General features: G+C 32.3%; 1 protein-coding gene across 1 annotated transcript in view; it reads left to right on the top strand.

Moving 5' to 3' along the window:
- The window catches only part of LOC126888866 (zinc finger CCHC-type and RNA-binding motif-containing protein 1-like), a 37,473-nt gene that overhangs the window by 3,656 nt on the left and 9,807 nt on the right, over nt 1-24,010 (top strand). The window contains exons 2-4 of the mRNA XM_050657295.1: nt 5,749-5,860; nt 15,730-15,801; nt 15,932-16,084. Coding sequence (XP_050513252.1) covers nt 5,749-5,860; nt 15,730-15,801; nt 15,932-16,084 — 337 coding nt within the window. The remainder of the gene's footprint in view (nt 1-5,748; nt 5,861-15,729; nt 15,802-15,931; nt 16,085-24,010) is intronic.

Genomic DNA, 24,010 nt, shown 5'->3' with positions numbered 1-24,010 from the left:
CTTAACTACGAATGTATTTGGATATCTCATCCAATATTAATAAATTAAGGATCAGGCTAGATTATTATGTATTTTTTTTTCGAAAAATTACTTTTGATTGGATATTTTCACGGCTACCTAATGAAATTTTACGTAATTTTTGTTGCAATTAATGTTTGCTTAAAGAATGACGAATAACTTACAAACTAAAGCACTTAGGTATAGGGAATGCTTAAGAAATAAAAAAGTACCATAAAATATAATTTCAGTACAATACTAAAATACAGGGTGTTCCATTTAAGAAAACTCAGAAAATACTCATTCCGAGTTTCGACCCACCCTGTATACTAAAATTGAACATTTAGCTATACTATTAATGATTAACAGTAGTAGACTATACTAAAAATCGTTTGAACATAATATAAAAATTTGATGTCAAATCACTAAAATTCTACAGGGTGTAGATTTTGCTACGAAATTAACAAAAAAACGTAATTAAATTTTAAACTACCTCGTATAATATTACAAAACCATATATTTTAAGAAAGGAAACATCGAGGAGAATCCAAACATGTAAAAATATACAGGGTGTTCCATTAAAAAAAACATAAGTTTGTGTCACCCTGTCAATAAGGACGACCCTGTATATTTGAAAATATTTTTAGATTATGGTACTATGTGTGCCCCAACTTTTACCTAAATAATTTTTTTTCGTATCTCTTACGACAAACGAGTAATTGGACTTTGTCACACTAATGCCCCACCCTGTATATAAATATAGCTCCTGACATATCATGATGTTTCTTGACTGAGATGCTGCACAATACATGCTGCACAATATGCTATTTTAAAATGTATATTAACAATAATTGTCATGTTATTTCTATTATACTAATAAGGTGAATCATTCATTATTGCTGAAAATTAGTATCTATAGATTGAGCATGAGTATAGAATACAAGGGCCCCGTGCACTAGACAGCCTGGTTGCCGCAGCCAGGATGCAGGAGTCACTCAAACCCTGAAAGCTTATGGGAGTCCAGTAGTCAAGAATCCCTGGCTGAGACAGCCTCTAGAACACACCTGTTACACCAGCAGCCCTTTGGCTGCCCGCACCTAAAGAGGGTGGAGATTCTGAAGGGAAATTTATATATTCCCTTTTTTAAATGTCTTTGGATACAGAAAAATACATTGAGGAAGTTAGAATAAGTTTGAAATAAGCCTTTATTTAAGTAGTTATTTATTAACGGCATCCGTTTATAAAAAATTTAATAAAACTACACCTTTACAACAATAAAAGTGTTTAAAATATCAAACATCTCAGAATAATATAACAAACTGTAATACAGCTACCAAGGATGACTAGGATAGACTAGGATTGACATGTCAAAGAGATCACTTATTATAAGATACCTTTTAGTTGTTTTTTAAATAAACAACTAATTTTGGAGTAAAAAATATTCATTTGTCATGGAAGGCCACAACTGGCCATCGATTGGCTGCCCATATATGTCAGCTGCTGCAGCCAGACTGTCTAGTGCGCAGGGGCCTTAACGCTATACTCCGTGTTAAAAATAATTAGGTATTAATTTTACAGAAGTCAATAGAGAATAAAACACTAACAAGTAATATTTAAAATATAATATATAGTGAATCTTTCCATAGAAAACTAAACATTGGAAAAGCAGACATTGGAGTCAGAAAGATTCTTAACTTCTTAGTACAAAAGTCTAAAGATCTTTTTGAAAAAAAAAAATAAATCAAACATCCCAGTTGAGCAATTGAAACCTAATAATTTGGTTTTAATTCCTTTTTACTCAACAAATCGTGTTTATTTATGTTTTCGCCTTAACCTTTAACTACACACGCTGGCGTATTTTGTAAGCTAGATATAAGAATTCTACTGCAAATATATTTAAAACTTTAATTTTTGACCTTGTTTATCTATGTAACCTATCGCTGGAATGTGCTTTACAATTGGTTTTAGTTTCGTTATAATCGGCATTCTGGGAAGATCGTTTATTATTTGTTGTTTCCGGTGGTGGCCAATATACGCCAGGATTATACACTAAGCACCAAAATTAACGCACCACCTTAAAAATGGGACATTTTTGATGTCTCGTATCTCCTAAACCTGTTGTCCGATTTGAGTGATTTTTAGTATATTATAGCTTTGTTTTTCAAGAAAATCGATGTAATAATATTATTGCTAAAGAGGTAAGTGTCATTGTATACCGAGTGTAACAATGATAGTATGTTTTTTCCTCAAAGTTTGGAACACCCTGTGGAATATTCTAGCGTATATAAAATATTGAAATTAGAACTCAACTGCAGCCTTAAGCTTTCTTAACATTTTGCTTTTTGACTCATTCGCCTATGTGGGATAATAAAAAAGTTAGGTACTTTAACAACTAGCAATGTTCTTTGTCAATACATGGTGTTTCTAAATAAGTGCGACAAACTTTAAGGAGTAATTTTGCATGAAAAAATAATGACCGTTTGCTTTATAAACATATGTCTGCAAATGCTTTGTTTCCGAGATACGGGATGTTGAATTGTTTCTTACAAACTGACGATTTATTTATTGCTCTAAAACTGGTTGAGATATGCATATGAAATTTGGTAGGTTTTAAGAGGTAGTTATTGCGCATTTTTTGACATACAATTAAGAATTTGATATTCACCATTGGCGTGTATACGGGTATAAATATTTAAGATACATCCCGTATGCACGCCAATGGTGAATATAAAATTCTTAATTGTATGTCAAAAATGCGCAATAACTGCCTCGTAAAAACTACCAAATTTCATATGCATATTTCAACCGGTTTTAGAGCAATAAATAAATCGTCAGTTTGTAAGAAAAAATTCAACATCCCGTATCTCGGAAACAAAGCATTTGCGGACATATGTTTATAAAGCAAACGGTCATTATTTTTTCATGCAGAGTTACCCATTCAGGTTTATCGTACTTATTTAGAAACACCCTGTATTGATAAATAACATTGCTAGTTGTTAAAGTACCTAACTTTTTTATTATCCCACATAAGCGAATGAATCAAAAAGCAAAATGTTAAGAAAGCCTAAGGCTACAGTTAAGTTTTAATTTCAATACTCAAAAGAAGGGAGATGCCCTATCCTGTATTCTATCCAACATCACATTAGAGAAAATAATTAGAGAGTCAAAAGTCAACACCAGAGGAACAATAATAACAAAAAGTGTAAAAATATTGGTATTTGCAGATGATGTTGATATCATAGCTAGAAGCAAAAGAGAAATGATAGAAGCATTTAATGCTATAGAAAGAGCGGCACAAAACAGTGGCCTAAATATTAATGAAATAAAAACCAAATACATGAAAGCCCGCAAATCTACAGGCCAAAGAAACCTACAGAATCTGACAATAGGAGACTATAACATCGAAAGCGTAAAAAATTTTACATATCTAGGTTCACTAGTTACCGCAGATAACAATGTCAGCGAAGAAGTTAAGAGAAGAATACATATTGCTAATAAAACATATAATGGACTCATTAAACATCTAAGATCTAACAACATCACGAGAAAAACCAAATGCAAAATATACAAAACCCTGATAAAACCGGTCCTTATATATGGATCAGAGACATAAACACTGACGAAAAGCGATGAGAACTTATTAGGTACGTTTGAACGCAAAATCCTTAGACACAAGGGGGTGAAAGAAAATGACGTATGGCGCAGAAGATATAATTTTGAACTATACGCAGCATACAACGAACCCGACGTCATAACATCCATAAAGATCGGACGTCTGCGCTGGATGGGCCATGTTGAACGAATGTTGGAGACCGAAACACCAAAACACATAATGAAGCAAACACCAGTAGGGAGAAGGTCAAAGGGAAGACCCAAACTTAGATACATGGAACAAGTGAAACAAGATCTGAAAACACTTGAGATTACCCACTGGAAGAACAAAGAAAGGAACAGAACAGAATGGCGGAAAATCCTAGAACAAGCCAGGACCCAAAAAGGGTTGTCGAGCTACTGATGATGGTGATTATGCTCATTATTAGATAGTATGTTTATACAGGGTGTCAAGAAACACTTCCGACAAACGAATACCGGAGATTCTTCAGATAATTTTAAGACAATTTAACTCAATTCACCTAGTCCGAAAATGCTTTTGACCTCGTTTATCTATCTAACCTATCACTGGAATGTGCTTTACAATAGGTTTTAGTTTCGTTATAATCGGCGTTCTGAGAAGATCGTAATTACCAGTTTATTATTGTTTCTAGTGGTGTACAAAATACGCCACGATTGTAGTAATATAAGTATGTACCTACATCTTTCAATTGTTTTTTTTTTAGTCATTATGGCACAAAATATATTTTTCTTTATAAACGATACTTTTTTCATGTAAAAAATCACATTTAATTTTTTTTATTATTAATTTTATTTTTCAAGCGATCAGATTCCAGTTAAAAATTCCAATTGACTTACTGAGAAGGAACTCTAAGCATTCGCCAATGCCGAATAAGGTTTATAACAAACAACTAAGTGTATTTTTCAAAAAAAAAAAATACACAAAACAGCTGTTTTTAAGTGTATTCTCTTGTGGTGTATAAAGTACGCCATGCATGTACTTATGTTATAACTTGATGCGCGGGTAGTTAAAGATTAAAGATGGCGTCTTGTAATTAGTTTTTTTTAAATAAGTACCTCCAGACCGCTTCTATTTAGAAAAACAAAAACTAGTACGCCTATTTCTCTTCCAGAGATAAATCGATTCCATCGATTTTGAATTTCTAGTACCGGTCATAGGCGTCCGTTTTGGGTAGAGCAATACTCAATTTTCTCACATAACTTTTTTGTCTTGAACTCTGAAACATTTCTGACACTAGATTATTAAATTGTGAGGTATTATAGTACTAAAAGGTACTCCTGCTTTAAGTCGGTAGGATGCACCGTTTTCTAGAAAAATCGATTTGAAAATTTTTCAATTGTTGAATTTGAAAAAAAAAATTTCAAAAAAATTTATTTCCTCATTTGCAAAATTCTAGTACCGATCATATGCGTCCGTTTTTGGTAGGTCAATGGTTATTTTATCTCATAACTTTTTTGTCTGTAATTTTTAAACATTTTTAACACTTGGTGATTAAGTTAAAAAACACTGTTATTTTTGAAAATATTTTTCAAATTTTTTTAAAATTCAAAAAACTAAAAATTTTCAAATTGATTTTTCTAGAAAACGGTGCATCCTATTGACTTAAAGCAAGAGTACCTTTTAGTATTAGAATACCTCACAATTTAATGATCCAGTGTCGAAAATTCTTAGAAGTTAAAGACAAAAAAGTTATGCGATAAAATAACCGTTACCCTACCCAAAACGGGCGCCTATGACCGGTACCATAAATTCGCAATTAATGGAATCTATTTATCTCGTAATTGATCTCGATTCGTATTTATCTCGAAATAGGCGTACTAGTTTTTGTTTTTTCTAAATAGAAGCGTTTTGGAGATATTTAAGAAAAACTAATTCCAAGATGCCCTCTTCAAAGAGCTCTAGCTCCCTTAGAAAACATTTTCGGACTAGGTGAATTGGGTTAAATTGTCTTAAAAGTATCTGAAGAATCTCTGGTCTTCGTTTGTCGGGAGAGTTTCTGGACACCCTGTATTATATGTTTATCCAAAATAGGTAACATTGTATGATTTAATATAGAACTAATACATTTATATTTCTGAAAAATCTTGTTGCCTAAATACTGTTGTTTTAACTTTTAGAGTAACTGTTTTGAAAGAAAGAGATACAAGAAGGAGTAAAGGAGTTGCTTTTATATTATTTTTGAAACACGAAGATGCTGCAAATTGTGTTGATGAAATTAACATGAAAGAAGTAAGTATTTTATAAAAATTGAAGAAAAAGATCTTCTGTGTAAAAGGTATATTAGTTTGAAAACCCCAATAAAGGGCTACATTAAAATACAGAACGTTTTCGCTCTAAAGAGAGCATCATCAATCATCAGTGTTCTAAGCAAGCTCTACATGCTAAGCCACCAAAAATACATGGGTTAAAACCCTTAAAATGCCGACCAAAGGTCTTACATTGGCATAATGTTTATTAAACCCTGGCGATGGGTGAAATTTAAAGGGTATACCTCAAGGCACCATATGACTATACCACAAGCATGTGGGTGGTTGAGTTGATTTCTCTGTCTTCACAAAGAGAAAGGTAAAAGCCAACTGATTACAGGTGACAGGTGTGAAAGCGTTTCTGACTAATGACAGTAGAGACAGAAAGTGTAACATGAAGTTGTGTGAACTGATAATATGTAGTTTGGTACACTAGCCAAAAATTTTTATAAAATTTTATTTGTGGTAAAATTCAATAATAACAACCAACATCGTGTGCTAGGACTACAAGTATTCTTGAATCCGTGGATATTTTGCTAAGTCCGTGGTAAACAAGAATCCACGGACATGACGTTCACGGACATGTAGTGCGGCAGATTCGTGCAAATATTATAAGAATTGTGCATTTAATGATAGAAGCATATAATTTGGAACACATATACTACACATATAAAGGTTCAAAATTAGATATGAGGCCATCTCAGATTTTACCTTTTACAAAAATGGCGGGTATTCAAAAAGACGACGATACATATGTGACTAATAGCACTATAACTTAAAGGAAAAGTCCGACTTCAACCAAATTTGGTATATGGGTTCTTTTTTTGATGTATAAGATCGAGGTCTTTAACCGGAAGAATCGGCTTACAGAAGTTGTGTTTTCCCTGATTTTTTATGTAAAAATATGTTGTTTTTTTTTTCAATTCTTTCACCCAGTATATATTAATTTTTCAAAAAGGTAATACCGGCATTGAAAAGAGCGTAAAAATATTTTTTAGGAAATATTTTGAACTTTTTAGTTATGTTAATTACCATGTAATAAATGCATAACTTATCTTCACTTGTACCTATGTGCGGCAGATTCGTGCAAATATTATAAGAATTATTGTGCATTCAATGGTAGAAGCATATATTTTGGACCACATACACTACACATATAAGGGTTCAAATTTAGATATGAGGCCATCTCAGATTTTGCCCTTTACAAAAAAGGCGGGCATTCAAAATGGCGACTATACATATGTGACTAATAGCACGATAACTTTTGAACGAAAAGTCCGATTTTAACCAAATTTGGTATATAGGTTCTTTTTGATGTGTAAGATCGAGCTCTTGAACCGGAAGAATCGGTTTACCATAAGTTGTGTTTTTCCTGATTTTTTTGTAAAAATGTATTGTTTATTTTTTCAATTCTTTCACCCTCTATACAGCGTGTCTACTTAAGTTGGAAACATATGGAAAACTTTTTTATTATTAATTTTACGAAAAAAAGGTATTATTCATAAAAAGTTCTGCATGATCTAAAACCTAAGATTCAATCATTAGATATCAAATTTTATCAATATTATACAAGGTATGTCAAAAAATATGAATTTCGTTCAAGGGTAATATGGTATGTTAAACAGTAAATGGTTAAGTTCAATTAGTTACCACTATAAACAGCCCGGATTAACCGATAATAGTATAAAAGGCCCGGTTTCAGGTAAAATTTATTTTAGGCTTTATTATGGGAGTACCGCCTAGTCAGTGTTAATTGCAAAAGACCAACTCTGTCTACCTCGGTGGCTTATCGCTCCGGGTGGGTCTTTACAATGGGCCAGGTCAGATAAATTTAATAATATTTACGACCGCACTAATTGAACTCAAACCATTTACTGTTGAACAAACCATACCTTTATTTCTGTGAATATTTATTTATCTTCACATGTACCTATGTGCGGCAGATTCGTGCAAATATTATAAGAATTATTGTGCATTTAATGGTAGAAGCATATACTTTGGACCACATACACTACACATATAAGGGTTCAAATTTAGATATGAGGCCATCTCAGATTTTGCCTTTTACAAAAAAGGCGGGCATTCAAAATGGCGACTATACATATGTGACTTTTGACGATATCTTTTGAACGAAAAGTCCGATTTTAACCAAATTTGGTATATACAGTCCATTCAGTTTACATATTCCCAACTGTAAACAAACGCGCATGGTAGCTAAACAGGGTCGTCCTGAAGTGTATCTTAAAAGCCAACACGCTACCTACAATTTGAATTTGCACACTGACCAGTTTGGACCTGTAAAATGAGAATCCGCCTCGTTTAGGGCAATAAATTACATTTAACAGCCTGTTGACGAATGAGACGGCGAATACTAACACGTGCGTTTGTTTATAGTTGGGAATTTGCTATGTGAATGTGGTGTAGGTTCTTTTTGATGTGTAAGATCGAGCTCTTGAACCGGAAGAATCGGTTTACCACAAGTTGTGTTTTTCCTGATTTTTTTGTAAAAATGTATTGTTTATTTTTTCAATTCTTTCACCCTCTATACAGCGTGTCTACTTAAGTTGGAAGCATATGGAAAACTTTTATATTATTAATTTTACGAAGAAAAGGTATTGTTCATAAAAAGTTCTGCATGATCTAAAACCTAAGATTCAATCATTAGATATCAAATTTTATCAATATTATACGAGGTATGTCAAAAATATGAATTTCGTTCAAGGGTAATACCTTTATTTCTCTGAATATCGAAAATTCTTATTATAAAAAGTTGTTTGAAATTAAAAACTAAGATCAAATATGCAATTATATGCTTCTAATTGAAAAAAAAAATATTTTACAAACTTTTCTCTTTATGTTGTTCTGAAGCTATTTCCTTGTGGCATTTTTATAATTACGTATTTTTTGTGGGAAATAAGCCACAATTTTACTAAAAAATGAATTTATTAACGTTTCGAAGCCCAAATCGGGTTTCGTTGTCAAAATACAAAATACTATTGTATTTTCTTTTTATTTATTATATTATTATATATATTATATATTATTATATCTTTTATTTTATTATAATTTTCTCTTTATGGATACTTAACTTCGTTTTTATTTATTACACATAAGATAACTCTTTTATTATTACTTTTACGAAAAAAAGGTATACTTTATAAAAATCTCTGTATGTCCTAAGCCCTAAGATGCAACCATCAGATATCACATTTTATTAATTTTATACGAGGTATGTCAAAAAATATGAATTTCACTCAGGAGTAAAGTACCTTAATTTTTCACAATATTGAAAAATTTTTATTACAAAAAAGTTGTTTACAATTAAAAACAATGTTTCAATATACAATTACATCCTTTTAATTGAAATATTGTGAAATATAAAGGTACATACTATACTCATGAGCGAAATTCATATTTTTGACACACCTCGTATAAAATGAAAAAAAGTTGATATATCATGGTTGTATCTTAGTTTTTAGACCATGTAGAGCTTTTTATGAAGAATAACTTTTTTTCGTAAAATGAATAATAAAAGAGTTATCATATTTGTAATAAATAAAGACGATGTTGGGTATTCATAAATTAGAGAAAAATTTGTAAAATATTTTTTTTAACTAGAAGCATGTAATTGCATATTTGATCTTAGTTTTTAATCGCAAACAACTTTCAATAATATGAATTTTCGATATTCAGAGAAATAAAAGTACTTTACCCCTGAACGAAATTCATATTTTTTGACGTACCTCGTATAATATTGATAAAATTTGACATCTAATGATTGAATCTTAGGTTTTAGAGCATGCAGAACTTTTTATGAAGAATAACTTTTTTTCGTAAAATTAATAGTAAAAAAGTTTCCCATATGTTTCCAACTTAAGTAGACACGCTGTATATTAATTTTTCAAAAAGGTAATACCGGCGTTGAAAAGAGCGTAAAAATATTGTTTAGGAAATATTTTGAACTCTTTAGTTATATTAATTACCATTTAATATATGCATAACGTATCTTCACCTATGTGGTAAAAATATTGTTTAAGAAATATTTTGAACTCTTTAGTTATATTAATTACCATTTAATAAATGCATAACGTATCTTCACATGTAGGTACCTATGTGCGGCAGATTCGTGCAAATAATAATATAAGAATTATTGTGCATTTAATGGTAGAAGCATATAATTTGGACCACACATACAAAGATTCAAATTTAGATATGAGACCATCTCAAATTTTGTCGTTTACAAAAATGGCGGGCATTCAAAATGAATCTGCCGCCCTTAGGTACACGTGAACATACGTTATGCAATTATTAAATGGTAATTAACATAACGAAAAAATTCAAAATATTTCCTAAAAATATTTTTACACTCTTTCAATGACGGTATTACCTTTTTGAAAAATTTATATATACAGGGTCAAAGAATTGAAAAAGAAACAACATATTTTTACATAAAAAAACAGTAAAAACAACTTCTGGTAAACCAATTCTTCCGGTTTAAGACCTCGATCTTATTCATAAAAAAAACCTATATACCAAATTTGGTTGAAATCTGACGTCTCGTTTAACACTAGAAAGTCGGGCTTAGCTTACCTACCTAGAAAGCCAGAAGGGATCATTTTGGCCCACGTTCTTTAATCAATTAAAACTCAGTTTAAAGAAATTAAATCTACTCTAGACGATAGAATCTGATTTTATTTTTTACTTTCATTGTTTAAAACATTCGCTGCCTATCAAAAACATTCGGAACACCATACAGTTTGCAGTTTCTGATATTTGCCACACATTGCCTTGTTACAGCCGCGGCAATGATTGGAAGTATGATTTCCTTTAGAAAGTCGGGCTTAGCTTACCTACCTAGAAAACCAGAAGGGATCATTTTGGCCCACGTTCTTTAATCAATTAAAACTCAGTTTAAAGAAATTAAATCTACTCTAGACGATAGAATCTGATTTTATTTTTTACTTTCATTGTTTAAAACATTCGCTGCCTATCAAAAACATTCGGAACACCATACAGTTTGCAGTTTCTGATATTTGCCACACATTGCCTTGTTACAGCCGCGGCAATGATTGGAAGTATGATTTCCTTTACAAAATATTTTCAACTGATATTTTTGTCGTTTTTGGATAGTAACAGTGATAGTTGTTGGTAGACCTGGTGTTGCTAGGCGTAGTTCCAGATTTCGGGAGGCAAGGTATGGGGCCCATAATTCTTCACACAGCCGAAGAATAAACTTACAAAGACTGAGTCTACTTCCAGTTATTTCTTTATAAATAATCCATGCATTTATTGCTTCCAAGTCAAGAGTATTATAAAACACGTACATAGGCCATCGTCTTGAAGTTACTTTTGTAGTATAAAGACGCGTCATTTGGTCCTCTACACCCACAATTGTATCTTTGTGTTCACTTGTGTTCACCAACAATTTTATCTTTATTACTTAGATGATCAGTACCAGTATAAGGGTAACCATTTACAATAAACATACATAAATATAATTTTACCCATCCGACAGGAATTTGAAAGAAAGGCTCGTCGAATTTCCCAGAAAACGATAATAACTTACACAGGGCCAATTTGACCCCTTTAGACTTCTATGGTAGATTTGTTAGAAAACCCATTTAATAAATTTAGTAAACAATATTTTTTTGTGCTAAATAAGTCTTTGTATCACAATATTAGGTCATAAAATATGAAATTATTATTGCCTCAAATAAAAAAACTACAATAACTTCAAATCTGAACAGGGGCCAAATTGGCCCCACCGACTTTCTAGTGTTAAACGTTATCGTGCTATTAGTCACATATGTATAGTCGCCATTTTGAATGCCGCCATTTTTGTAAAAGGAACAAGAACTGAGATGGCCTCATATCCAAATTTGAACTTTTATATTGTGTAGTATATGTGGTCCAAATTATATGCTTCTACCATTAAATGCACAATAATTCTTATAATATTTGCACGAATCTGCCGCACATAGGTACATGTGTAGATACAGTAGGAAAAATGAAAGAATACCCATGAACGAACATATAAAACACACCGTATTTTCCTGTCACCGTGTCAGACAAAAAATTGGCCAGCGCAAGTACATGTAATAATTATTGTTACATGCACTTGCACTGGACAATTTTCTGTGTGGCACGGTGACAGGAAAATACAGCGTGTTTTATATGTTCGTTCATGGGTATTCTTTCATTTTTCCGACTGTACGTTATGTATTTATTAAATAGTGATTGACATAACTAAAAAGTTCAAAATATTTCCTAAAAAATAGTTTTACGCTCTTTTCAATGGCGGTATTAACTTTTTGAAAAATTAATACATACAGGGTGAAAGAATTGAAAAAAAAACAACATATTTTTACATAAAAGCTAGGAAAAACACAACTTCTGGTAAGCCGATTCTTCCGGTTAAAGACCTCGATCTTATACATAAAAAAAGAACCTATATACCAAATTCGGTTGAAATGTGACGTCTCGTTCAAAAGTTATCGTGCTATTAGTCACATATGTATAGTCGTCATTTTGAATGCCCGCCATTTTTGTAAAAGCAAAATCTAAGATGGCCTCATATCTAAATTTGAACCTTTATATGTGTAGTATATGTGGTCCAAATTATATACTTCTATCATTAAATGCATAATTGTTTCACTATAGGCTGCACTAGTTTCGAAAAACACGTTAGTAACAATCTATACATCATATTTTTGAGCTTATAAAATGTTTAAATAATTTTATAATGATGTATAATCAGCTTGTATATTTTAGTTACTGTGTGGTTCTGTTTTAAAATAAATTGCATCTGTGTGTGGATATTCTACCACGTCCGTGGAAAACAAGAATCCACGGACGTGACGAAAAACACGTTACTATCAATTTACACATCACATTTTTGAGATTAGAAAATGTTTTGACTGTGGAATATAATCCGCTTTGTGTATTTTAGTTACAGTGTGGTCCTAAGACATAAATCTAAGATTACACTTACTTTTTTAAGAGTCCACAGGTGTGACAAAAGGTCTTAACGAAACAGATTTCACCAAACAAATCACTCTTTATACGCAAAATGCCGGTTGAAATAACTTCACTGATACGTTTAACAATTTGTTTGGTTTTAGGTATGCTTGCCTCGGTATGTGGTAAACATTTGAAATAATTTAATATGTGTGCGAATTTTTAAATGAATTAAGTAGGTTCATGGACATGACAAATATTTTGTGACAAGCTTGAAACCTACAAAATCAAATCGTTTATCTACAATTTGTTTTGTTCATCTTCCATGGACAAGATAAAAACGCAAGAAATGAAGCTTTTAAAAAATATATGGATTATAACGCTTTTCTAATTCAATTAAAAATTCAATTTTTTAATAATAAAAAGTAGTGACCTACTTTCTTCCTATTTGGTAAGAACAACCGGTAAAGCATTTATTGATATAGTGAATTAATTTTAGGATTTGACATTACCCATTTAAATGGATACGTTTCTCTTGTGTCACTAGAAGTGAAAATACTTGTGTTTCTGTTATTTCTCTAAATTGTAAACTGCTAAAATAAAATAACAATGTATGTCCAATAATTAAATATTTGTATTTATTGCTGTTTTTGAGCCATGATATTTTTCTTCTGCCGGAACAGACAACAATATAAGTACACTTTTATCTTTAAATTGTCCATTAATCATTAGTTGATTCCTCATTTTCTTATCATTTCGTATCGTATTCCTGAGATCAATTTTAAATCTATCAGTAATTGGTTCTTCGATAAACTGAGGTAGTTAAACAATATTGATAGTAAACAATTACCGGTTTCAAGGTCGTTAAGGTAAGGTTGTTTATGGCACTCTCTGAGTAAACTGAATTAAAAGACGTCTCTTGGTTTCGTTTTACAATGAAATTATTATTTTCTATTATAGACGGAGAGGCAGCGCTGAAAAATCTCTTTGAATTTACTAAAGCTAAATTTTTCACAGTTGATTACTGTTATTGTTTAGAGAAACATACTGCGGTCGGTCAAGCGAAACGTAGAACAAGGGTTACTAATAGGATATCAAAGTTGCTTTCCTACGAAGGCTGATCCATTTACTATGGCTGAAAATCAGTACACACATTCTAAATTGAATATAAATAAAAGGTATTATAGTCGGTCAGCTGTATGACGGGACAGACCCGGTCGGTCGGCCCCAATGAATGTACAGGGTTATTCACTATATTTGACCCCCTTGTAAACTGCTTTATTTACAGAATTAGAAAAAAATGTAAAATACAAAAGTTATTCGATTTTTTAATTATGATTTTTTGACATATATATATATATATATAGTCTACTTAGCCACACCATGAAAATATGGGAGAGAGTAATTGATAGACGGATACGTGAAGAAACCGAAATATCCGATAATCAATTTGGCTTTATGCAGGGCAGATCAACAACAGATGCAATTTTCATTGTAAGGCAGCTGATGGAAAAATACAGGAATAAAGAGACCAACGCTCATGTGGTATTCATTGACCTTGAGAAAGCATATGATAGAGTTCCTCGAGAGATTCTGTGGTGGGCACTCAATAAGAAAGGAGTCCCTGGCGAATATGTAAAGATTGTGAGAGATATGTATGAGGGAGTAACGACTAGTGTTAGGACAGGTGTGGGAGAGACTGATAAATTTCAGGTGAAAGTAGGATTGCAAGGCTCGGTGCTTAGTCCTTATTTATTCTCATTAGTTTTGGACCAGATAACATCGAAACTACAGGGTAGTATTCCATGGTGCCTAATGTATGCTGATGATGTAGTGTTAATAGGAAATAGTGAAAGAGACTTAGAACAAAAAGTGGAACAGTGGAGACAAGCTCTGGAGGAAAAAGGTTTAAAACTTAGTAGGACAAAAACAGAGTATTTGGAATGTTCATTTAAAGATGGAGTTACTACAAATAAAATGGTATCTTTGGACGGTGAAATGATTGTTAAAAGCAATAGTTTTAAGTACCTAGGATCGGTATTCCAGAGTAATGGAGAAATAGATGGAGATGCATGCAGTAGAATTAGGGCTGGATGTTTGAAGTGGAAAGAAGCGAGTGGTGTGTTGTGTGACAGAAAAATTCCAATGAAGTTGAAGGGAAAATTCTATAAAACAGCCATAAGACCGGCTATGATGCACGGAACTGAATGTTGGGCAGTGAAAAAGAAAGAGGAACAACGAATGCATGTGGCGGAAATGAGAATGCTTAGATGGATGAGTGGAGTGACAAAGAAGGATAAAATTAGAAATGAGTGTATTAGGGAAAGTCTAGGTGTGGCACCAATTGATGCCAAAATGAGAGAGCATAGGTTAAGATGGTTTGGTCATGTTCAACGTCGAGATGTTAATCACCCAATACGAAGAATAGCTGAAGTGCAGATTCCTGGAAGGAGTAGGAGAGGAAGACCAAAGAAGACCTGGGGGGAGACGATAAGGCAGGACATGTTGGTAAAGGAGATTAACATTGATATGACCCAAGATAGATTTGTGTGGAGAAATGCAATTAGGGAAGCCGACCCCGCATAGGGATAAGGCAAAGAGAACGATGATATATATATCGTACTAGTGACGTCATCCATCTGGGCGTGATGACGTAATCGACTATTTTTTTAAATGAGAATAGGGGTCGTGTGCTAGCTCATTTGAAAGGTTATTAAATTCTCTATACGGTACTGTAAACATTAAGATCATTATTTATACAGGTTGTCCAAAAATTTTTTGAATTATTAATTAAACAATTAATTTAATTAAAAAAAATTTTGGACACCCTGTATAATTAATCATGTTAATGTTTATATTCTTTCAATTGTATATCAATATTCTTTCTTGCCGTAGATGTTTGGAAGAACTTTAAAAGCGAGTATTGCCAAAGATAATGGGAGAACAAAGGAATTTATTCGAAGAAAGGTAAAGTAATTTTTGTTACATAACATTTCTAAACAAACATTTGTTTAAACTGGGTGTTCAAATTATCATTTTTTAGTTTTGCTTAATCATTTTATAATAAAATTATTGATTTATATTTGAATACTTTTAGGAATATCCAAATAAAACAATGTGTTATGAATGTGGCGAGTACGGCCACTTAAGCTATAAATGTGACAAAAATTTACTCGGGGAAAGGGAACCTCCACCCAAGAAAATTAGAAAGAGGAAGAAAAGAAATGGTACCTCCAACAAGTTAACTGAGGTAAATTTAGTTAGGTTATAATATTTTTTATCAATTTATAACGTTAGTATCCACAGATCGCTTGCTTAATAAAATGGACCCTGCTGGGACAACAGAATGCCAAAATTAAGAAAGTTCGAGAGTAACTTATGAAACGTTCAAAAACGTTGTATACCATTTCATTTGAGAAAATGACACATACAAGAGAGGAAGAGGAAGATATCAAATTAAGTACAATATCAATTCTAAGAAACATGTTAAAACTAGATGGAACTAGACTTTCGCTTTCATCATCATCATTGGCCCTACAACCCACGGTGGGTCTTGGCCTGTTCCAGAACAAGAACAAGGCCTGTTTTCCAATTTCCCACTCCTAACATTTGCAAGTTGTCTTCCACCTAGTCCTTAAATCGTCCTCTGAGCCTGCCTCTTCTCCTTACTCCATCCGGTCTTTGGTTATAAATGTGCTTCGGCGGCTCCACCTCATTAATTCTCTCTAAGTGGCCTAGCCACCGCAGCCTGGTTTTTTATAGATCTACTAATGCTAGGCTCACTATAAAGGCGGTAAAGCTCAAAATTATAGCGTCTACGCCATAATCCGTTTTCCTGCAGGCCTTTATAGCTGTTTGAGGATTTGACGTTCAAAACTTCCTAACCGTTCTTCATTTCTTTTTGTTATCGTCCACGTTTCTCACGCCTAAGTGAGGACGGGCTTGATTAACGTTCTATATATCGATATTTTTATTTTTTTTTTTGTTACTATGTTTGATGTTAAAAGTTTCTTTAATCCGTAGTACGCTCTATTTGCTAGATATATACGTCTATTAATTTCTGCAGTTACTGTATTACTTTGGTTGATTTGTGAGCCTAGATAATACGAACTCTCTTACTCCTTTGAAAGTATATGTTCCAACCGTTAGATTTTCAGGTTTTGCAATTTTATTATTATTTGCGACTTTCATACACTTAGTTTTATTAGCGTTAACATGTAGCCCCGGGAGGTTGCAGGGGAAAACTCATTACATAGCACAACAAACAATAATGGAGAAAGACTATGTAATTTAGCAGTGGCATTAAACATGGATATAAGTAGCACGAGATACAAACACAAAAACATACACAAAATAACATGGATGAGACCAGGAAGTCTGGAGGGGAATCAAATAGACCATGTACTCATTAAAAAGTCACACAAACAGTCGATAAATGACGTTAGATCTCACAGAGGGACCAACATCGATTCGGACCATTTGCTAGTGATTGCAAAATGTAAAATAAAAACAACAAATAATGAAAGACGAAAAGCACAGGGAAGGTGGGACGTAGGTAAATTGAAAGAGAAAGGAGTAAAAAGAAAATTTGTAAAAGAGGTAAATGCAGAGATGCAGTTCAAGGAGGAACAAGAAATGGAGGAACAGTGGAAAAAAAATCAAACAAGGAATAAACAAAGCAGCAGAGAAAGTGGTTGGAAAAATGCAAAAATCAAGAAGAAACAATTAGTTTGACGATGAGTGCAAATTAGCAGTGGACGAAAAGAATAAAACAAGATTGAAATGGCTAAGCACAGGCAAAGAAGAGGAACGAGAAAAATACCAAGATCAAAGTAAAAAGACAAAGAAATTGTTTAAATCAAAGAAAAATAAAAAAATTGACGTAATTATGAATGAGATCGAAACAGAAAATAAAAGACACAATTCGAAACCACTGTACCAATACTTAAAGCTAGGTAGTCGAAAACGGACAGCTAATTTAGCCATAGAATCTGAAACATGGCAGAAGTATTTCGAAGAAATGTATCAAGAAACGGATATAGAAGAAGAAAGAGAAACAATAATAAACCCGGAACAAGGTGAAGAAGAAAAATTGACCTATACAGAAGTAAAAGATAAAATATGCAAATTGAAAAACGGGAAAACAGCGGGAGACGACGGAATATGTGCAGAACTTATAAAATACGGAGGTGAGGTACTATACAGAAAGATTTATGAACTAATACAGAATACATGGAGTAAGGAAACAATGCCCAAAGAATGGAAGAAAGGAATTATTGTGACAATCCCAAAACAAGGAGACCACAGGATATGTAAAAACTACCGAGCGATTAATTTACTCAATGTAATATATAAAGTAATGAATGGTGTAATTAGAGACAGACTAACAATATACACAGAACAAACTATAGGAGACTACCAGTACGGTTTCAGAAGAGGAAGATCTACGATAGATGATATCCATAACTAAAACAAGCGATAGAGAAAACATACGAGTACAACGGAGAAGCACACATATTTTTCCTAGACTTTAAGCAGGCCTTTGACAAACTAAGTAGAAGAAGAATGATCCAAGACTTACAAGAGAGCAAAATACCAAATGAAATTATAAGAATGATGGAAATGACGATGCGAGATTCCCAAGCAACAATAGACACCGGAAGAGGGAGAACAGAAATAATAAAAATAAGAAATGGAGTAAGACAAGGAGATTCGCTCTCAACGGTACTATTTATTCTATCATTAGACAAAATAATAAAAGAGTTGTCAAACGCAGGAACTATAAATAAAAATGCACTACAAATAATTGGATATGCGGACGATATAACCATAGTAGCAACAGATAAAAGGGCATTAAAGAAAACCTTCCAAGAAATAGAAAACGAATCCAAACTGAGAGCACTGGAAATAAATGAAAATAAAACAAAATACATGAATGTAAGCAAGAAAAAGAACACAACTGACAGAAATGACAATACGCACACAGCTTCGAAGAGGTTGAAACGTTCAAATATTTGGGAGTATTAGTCAACAGAAGAAATGGAAGTGTAGATATGAAAAGAACAATTCAAGCGGAAAACAAAGCATTCTACAGAAATAAAAACAATTTCAGAGATAAGAAGAAACACAAAAATGAAAATCTACAAAACGACCATAAGACCAATAGTGCTATATGCTTTGGAGACATTCACATTAGCAGCTGAAACAGCTAAGAGAAGAAGAGCAGCTGAAAGTTTTTGAGAGAAAAATTCTGGGACCAAAGAGAGAAAACGAAGAGGATGCAAGACAATGGATGAACCACGAAATACAAGAATGGATGGGTCAAGAGAACATAGTTAAAGCAATAAAAGCACAGAGAATTAGATGGTATGGACACATAATGAGAAGAGAGAAGAACAATCCGTTAAGAGTTATAACCGAATGGATACCACCAGGTACAAGAACCAGAGGCAGACCTAAACTCAGATGGGGACAACAAGTGGAAGAAGACTTAAGAAGTATGGAAATTAGAAATATAGGAGGGAAAATCAAAGAGAGAGAAGAATAGAGAAAGGTAGTGGAAACAGTGAAGTCAAACCAGCAACTGTAAAACCTAAGTCAGAATGGGATGATCCCCCACAAAAAGGATCTTTAAGTGAAAACAGCTTCAGCTTCCTCGGGAGCGTATAGCTTGTATACAGGGTGAGGCAGATAACTGGCCTATTAGAAATATCTCGAGAACTAAAGGCAACAGGATCATGAAAATTGGAATACAGGGGTTTTGAAGGATAATCTATTAAATGAAAATAGTTTCATCTCTTTGCAACTTCCGGTTATACTGGAAGTTGCTTATAACTTCGGTTTTTTAAGCGGGACACCCTGTATATTTTTACATTTTTGGATTCTTTTCGATGTCTTCTCTCTTAAAATATGAGGATTTGTAATGTTATACAGGGTATTTTAAAAGAGAATTACGTTTTTTATTAATTTCGTAGCAATATTCACACCCTGTAGAATTGTAGTAGTTTGACAACTAAAACTATACTTATGTTCAAATGATTTTTAATATAGTCTACTATTGTTAAGAATCATTAGTATAGCTAAATTTTTAATTTTAGTATACAGGGTTGGTCGAAACTCGGAATGAGTATTTTCTGAGTTTTCTTAAATAGAACACCCTGTATTTTAGTATTGTAATGAAATGATATTTTATGTTACTTTTTTATTTCTTATGCATTCCCTATACCTAACTGCTTTAATTTGTGCTTAATTGTTAATTTAATTATTGGTAATTTTAAGGATCAGTCTGGATTAATATGTATTTATTTCTGAAAAATTATTTGTGATTGAATATTTTCACGGCCAACCTAATAAAATTTTACGTATTTTTTGTTGCAATTAATGTTTAGCTTGAATCACCAATAACTCACAAATTAAAGCAGTTAGGTATAGGGAATACTTATAGAATAAAAAAGTACTATGAAATATCATTTCATTACAATACTAAAATACAGGGTGTTCTATTTAAGAAAACTCAGAAAATATTCATTTTGAGTTTCGACCAACCCAGTATACTAAAATTTCAAAGTTAGCTATACTAATGATTCTTAACAACAATAGACTATATTAAAAATCACTTGAACGTAAGCAGAATTTTTAATGTCAAACTATTACAATTCTACAGGGTGTGCATGTTGCTACGAAATAAATAATAAAACGTAAATATCTTTTAAAATACCCTGTATAATATTACAAAATCTCATATTTTAAAAAAGAAGATGTTGAGGAGAATCCAAAAATGTAATAATATACAGGGTGTCTCATTTAAAAAAACCAAGTTATAAGCAACTTCCGGTATAACCGGAAGTTGCAAAGAGATGAAAATATTTTCATTTAATAGATCATCCCTCAAAACCCCTTTATTCCAATTTTCATGATTCTGTTGCCTTTAGTTCTCGAGATATTTCTAATAGGCCAGTTATCTGCCTCACCCTATATATATATATATATATAGGGTGCCGAAACGTCGAGTTATAAATTCTCAACGCGGTTCTTCCCGAGAACTTAGTAATTTTCATATATATATATATATATATATATATATATATATATATATATATATATATATATATATATATATATATATATATATATATATATAGTTTGAGTTTAATTCTTGAACCTTGATATATTTTTTTACCAATGTTTCTTGGGTTTAGGTTCATAAAAAAAGCTTGTCTATGATGTTATGACCATATTTATTGATATATTATCCGACGTTTCGGCAGGAAATCCATGCCTTTTTCAAGGATTGACTAAAACAACATTTATTGAAAGCTACAATACAATTTAAAAGAAAATCGACTTACCATGCAATCGTAAATTTAGTTTTGAAACAAGTACACAAATAGACGTCACAATTAAAACAATGTTAAAATGTTAAAGCATAGGAACGGACCCACTAAGTCATTGCGTTAAGAGAGTAATGAACTGTGTCAAAAATTATTATGGTGTTTATTGATGTTTGATTTTATGTTAAGTCAAAATAGTTGTCTTCGTCTCATAGGCGTGCTGAAATATTATATAGTTAATTTTAGATTAAGTTGAAATATACCCTATTAAGGTTTTTGACATCCCGTTTATCATTGACAGCTTTGTTATTTTTTTTAATTTCTATGGACTCTAGCAGTTCCCTCTTCTTTTTGTTGGGTTCACTTTTTAGGATTTTAGTTTTATCGAAATCAAATTTGTGTTTCTTTTCGTTTTCATGTTTTGTGAGGGCTGTAGTGTTATTTTTGTCATATTTGTGAGACCGAATTCTAGAGTTTAGTAGCTGGCTGGTTTGTCCGATATATACCCCATCGCAATTTGAACAAGGAATTTCATATACAACATGTGATTTTTTTGATTGCGGGGTTTTAGTTTTAAGTTTAGTAAAATTCCTTTTCAAGAGATTATATCCTTTGTGAGCAACTGTAATGTTATGCTTGGCTAGGAGATTCGAAAGTTGTTCAGATAACCCTTGTATGTAAGGCAAAGACATATATTTCTTCTTTTCCTTATTATTTTTGTTGTTGTTTTTGTTGTTGTAAAATGTATGTAGTCGTGACTTGAAGGTGTTTTCAATGAGGTGATGTGGGTATGAATTAAGTGTTAGTGCTGTTTTGAGAAACACAAAGAAACACAAATTTGATTTCGATAAAACTAAAATCCTAAAAAGTGAACCCAACAAAAAGAAGAGGGAACTGCTAGAGTCCATAGAAATTAAAAAAAATAACAAAGCTGTCAATGATAAACGGGATGTCAAAAACCTTAATAGGGTATATTTCAACTTAATCTAAAATTAACTATATAATATTTCAGCACGCCTATGAGACGAAGACAACTATTTTGACTTAACATAAAATCAAACATCAATAAACACCATAATAATTTTTGACACAGTTCATTACTCTCTTAACGCAATGACTTAGTGGGTCCGTTCCTATGCTTTAACATTTTAACATTGTTTTAATTGTGACGTCTATTTGTGTACTTGTTTCAAAACTAAATTTACGATTGCATGGTAAGTCGATTTTCTTTTAAATTGTATTGTAGCTTTCAATAAATGTTGTTTTAGTCAATCCTTGAAAAAGGCATGGATTTCCTGCCGAAACGTCGGATAATATATCAATAAATATGGTCATAACATCATAGACAAGCTTTTTTTATGAACCTAAACCCAAGAAACATTGGTAAAAAAATATATATATATATATATATATATATATATATATATATATATATATATATATATATATATATATATATATATATATATATATATTCTTTTCGCTGCTGCTTCCAACGCCGTGAACGATTTAACCAGGTCCGCCTTTCTTCTTGCTATAATATCAATGTCATCTGCATACGCCAGTATTTGTACCGGGTGTCCCAATAAGAATGGCTCTCGGCCATATCTCAGGAACCGTTTATAGTAGAGCTTTGAAATAAAAAATTTTATAACAAAAGTTGCCTCAGGAAAAGCCTGGAAATTATTTTCATAATTGTGGGACCACCGCTAGAGGGCGTAATTGAATATCAAAAATTAAAAAATCTAAATTTTACAAAATTTTCCTAATGAAGGGGCACTGGAAATCTAATCGTCGTATTCTTCATAAAATTCTACGCATATTTGATTTGACAAGTTTAGGTCTACCTTTGGAAATAAGAGGTGGGGGTGAGTGGGAACATGGTTATGAAAAACTGGCTGTAGTCCGGTTCTGCTTAATCAAATTTTGCAAACTTGGTCTTGTTGAAGACAGATCTTTCTCGTCAATGTAAAAGTTATGATTTCGAACCAACTTACTGAGTAATATGCCAGCTAGAAGGCGTTATTTAATTTTTTTCAGAAATCTAGTGTTCCTTGGAAAATATTAAATAATACAAACATGCATTTTTAATACCATATTACAAAATTAGACAAAATTAGCAACAGAATAGCGAAAACCGCATGTTAATACCTTTTTTCTATCTCGAGATATCTTACAAAACGTGTAAATTTAAAAACATAACGGTTACTGTCCCCGGTAAACGAAACAATTCATTAAAAGTAGTGTGCTATGGAAACAACAAAGAAACATTTTCCAGCTGTCAACGTATATTAGGTCTTTTCAACGCTTCTCATTTGTTTCGAGCCTCGTTCATATCTCGTATATTAATATTATACACGGATTATACGGCATATGACAGAGGCTCGAAACAAATGAGAAGCGTTGAAAAGCCCTATTACAAAGAAATAAAAACAACTATTTAGTGATGACATAAACGTTCAAATTTTTGCCCATCATTTTCGTTGCAAACATTTACTCTTTCAAGAGTAGATTGAACAGCAGTCTCAATGTCTGCTCTCGATATGCTTTGAATGGCGTTTAGTATTCTCTGGATAATGTATTCTAGAGTAGTGTATGATGGGCAACAATTTGAATATTTAGGTCGTCACTAAGTAGTTCTTTTTGTTCTGTGTTAGATTTAATTTTAATAGTATTGTTTCTCTTTATATTGTTGTTTTAATTAATTATATTTTTATACGTTGACATCTGGAAAATGTTATTTTGTTTTTTTCCACAGCACACTACTTTTCATTAACTTAGTTTACCGGTGATAGTAACAGTTATGTATAAAATTTACACGTTTCTCGAGATATCTTGAGATAGAA

This window comes from Diabrotica virgifera, chromosome 7 (genome assembly GCF_917563875.1).
Source record: "Diabrotica virgifera virgifera chromosome 7, PGI_DIABVI_V3a".
Taxonomy (NCBI): Eukaryota; Metazoa; Arthropoda; class Insecta; order Coleoptera; family Chrysomelidae; genus Diabrotica; species Diabrotica virgifera.
The sequence above is the reverse complement of the archived record's forward strand: the minus strand, read 5'-3'. Positions and strand labels throughout refer to the sequence as shown.